Source organism: Culex quinquefasciatus, chromosome 3 (assembly GCF_015732765.1).
Source record: "Culex quinquefasciatus strain JHB chromosome 3, VPISU_Cqui_1.0_pri_paternal, whole genome shotgun sequence".
In the NCBI taxonomy this organism is placed as follows: domain Eukaryota; kingdom Metazoa; phylum Arthropoda; class Insecta; order Diptera; family Culicidae; genus Culex; species Culex quinquefasciatus.
The window spans coordinates 119,955,469-119,957,698 of record NC_051863.1 but is presented as its reverse complement, the minus strand read 5'-3'; the positions used below and the strand labels follow the sequence as shown (position 1 = coordinate 119,957,698).

General features: G+C 40.5%; 1 protein-coding gene across 1 annotated transcript; it reads right to left on the bottom strand.

Annotated features, from left to right (window-relative positions):
- Window positions 1-686: 686 nt before the first annotated feature.
- Window positions 687-1,548, bottom strand: LOC6042323. The gene is made up of 2 exons (XM_001851404.2): window positions 1,195-1,548; window positions 687-1,134 (listed from the first exon to the last, which is right to left on the bottom strand). The coding sequence occupies exons 1-2, from the start codon at window positions 1,235-1,237 to the stop codon at window positions 767-769; spliced, it is 411 nt and encodes a 136-aa protein (XP_001851456.2). The 5' UTR covers window positions 1,238-1,548; the 3' UTR covers window positions 687-766.
- Window positions 1,549-2,230: the final 682 nt, after the last annotated feature.

Here is a 2,230-nt window from a genome sequence, read left to right as displayed (position 1 = left end):
AATCATGTGATGCTTGAAGGAGATGCTGTGGATTCAACGGTCTCAAGCGGTGTCAACAAGTATATAGCGAAAAACTGTGTGCTTGATGAGTCTGCAACTTCAACTATCGGACTAACATTCCTCCCTTTCGTTGAACTGCAGGCTTCTTGGGAGGGCGCCGGTATTGACTAATAAAGTAGGGATCTTCAGAGGTTAAACAGTGAACGGATGGTTGGCTCCCACTGATCATTTTTGATTCATTGTTTAACTTCAGCTGATCCGTCAATAACGGAGTAGCAGCTCATTGGCAGTCAACCATGCTCATGCTCATGCTCATGCTCATATTTACTGTAAAACACCTGAGAGTTTTTAGACATGAAAAATTTTCATAAACTTTCCTAAACAAAAACAAACTTAACGAAATGTCAAAACCAACAATCTGAATGGAATTACACAGATTCGGCTAAACAAAGGGAGCGAATCTAAAGGTTCTGGAGCGGATCCAAATCCACTTCGAAAACTCCAAGTGGCACTTCCCCTAAACCAAATTGGAAATTTGATGGAGTTGGTACCGATGTAACCCTAACTAAAGGTGGTAAAGCAGAAATTTAAACAAGTTTTAACGACATTTTCTTCATTGCGTCATCATCCAACAAACTTAGGGTTTTGAGTAAAACTTCTACTATTTTCAAACATTTTTATTTTTATTTTCGGTTCACCACAGATCATTCCAATGAGCTCCTAAATGTGTATTTTCCTACGCGCCTACCGCGCCACAGTGTTCAACTTAGATTCTTCCCCGTAGCTTAACATGGCGTTTGGCCACGTTGTCCCCTGCCGGGAACGGTGGCAGGTAATCGTCGGCAGGTTGTTCCTTCGGTACCACCACCGGAGGCAAATAGTCATTTTCAACGGTTGGTTTCTCATAGTGGTACGGGGCCTGGAAGTCCTGGTGATCAGCGGTCAGCTGGAAGCCGGTTGGTTCTGGTTCATCGATATCTTCCGCGAGCAACTCTTCGCCAAACAGTTCCGCCACGTGAGCTGGATCGGTGTTGCGGGCTTGCAACTTGCGCAGCGGGACTGGGGATCGGAAGGGTTTCCGTTGGATCGTTTTCGACGACGGTTTCCGGCGCAGTTCACTGACGTCAGCGGCCACTATGTGATGACCAACCAATTAGATCAAATGAAATTTTGTGGAATCAATAAATCACTTACCCAGGCAAACCAGCATTAAAAGGAGCAACAGTTTGGAGTTCATGTTGAAATGATGCTCGGTGGAATGTGTACCACTTTGGAGTGCCAGTCTGTCTGGTAGAACCGCTCTTATATACTCAGAATTAAAAAAATCAGAGCAAATATTGAGCTAGATGGTCAAACTTTTCAGCTTGTTTAATTTTCAGCATGCTTCTTTATAGCCGTGACCCGTGGCAAAATGTATCGTTGCTTCATTTCTGCGAGTGGGTTTGAATAATTTCGGGAAAAGATAGATTTCTCAAATATGTGAATTAATTGTGCCACAAAGTAAAATATTACAGTTGTGTAACATTTTTTTGCCATGTTTCAAATTAGATAAATTGATGAGATTAAATATTAAACCCGGGACCCGTGGTGTAGGGGTAAGCGTCAGACGAGGAAGTAAATGTTGGTCCCGGTCTAACCTAGAGGTTAGGTCGTTAGCTCAATCCAGGTAGGCAGTTGGACTAACAATCCAAAGATCGTCAGTTCGAATTTCGGGGTGGATGGAAGCTTAGGTGTAAAAAGAGGTTTGCAATTGCCTCAACAATCAAGCCATCGGACACCTAGTTTTGAGTAGGAATCTCGTAATCTAGAACGCCAAGGCAATGCTGTAGAGCGAATAATTTGATTTTGATGTATCAAAAATGTAATACTTTCAAAAATAATACTACTTCACAATTAGGTTACGTTCAATTGGAAATGCAAAAAAAAACATACCGGGGTGACTAGGGTGATAGGATTTCAATTTGTTTAAGGAATATTTTCCAAAAAGTAAGGTTTTTCTCAAGATTATTATTTTTAAAGCATGTACTGGGGTAGGCCACACAAAGTCCAAGTATTATTTTGGAAAAAGTTTTTTTTTGTAGTGTTTAGAAAAAAAGTAACGTTAAAAATTCTTAGTTTAAATTCCGGGGTTACTTTGATAGTCATAGTTTTTCTTGTTAAAATAATATTTAAGATGCTCAAACTTTACTTGTACGTTAAATGTATCATCACTAAAGTAGCTAATATGGTT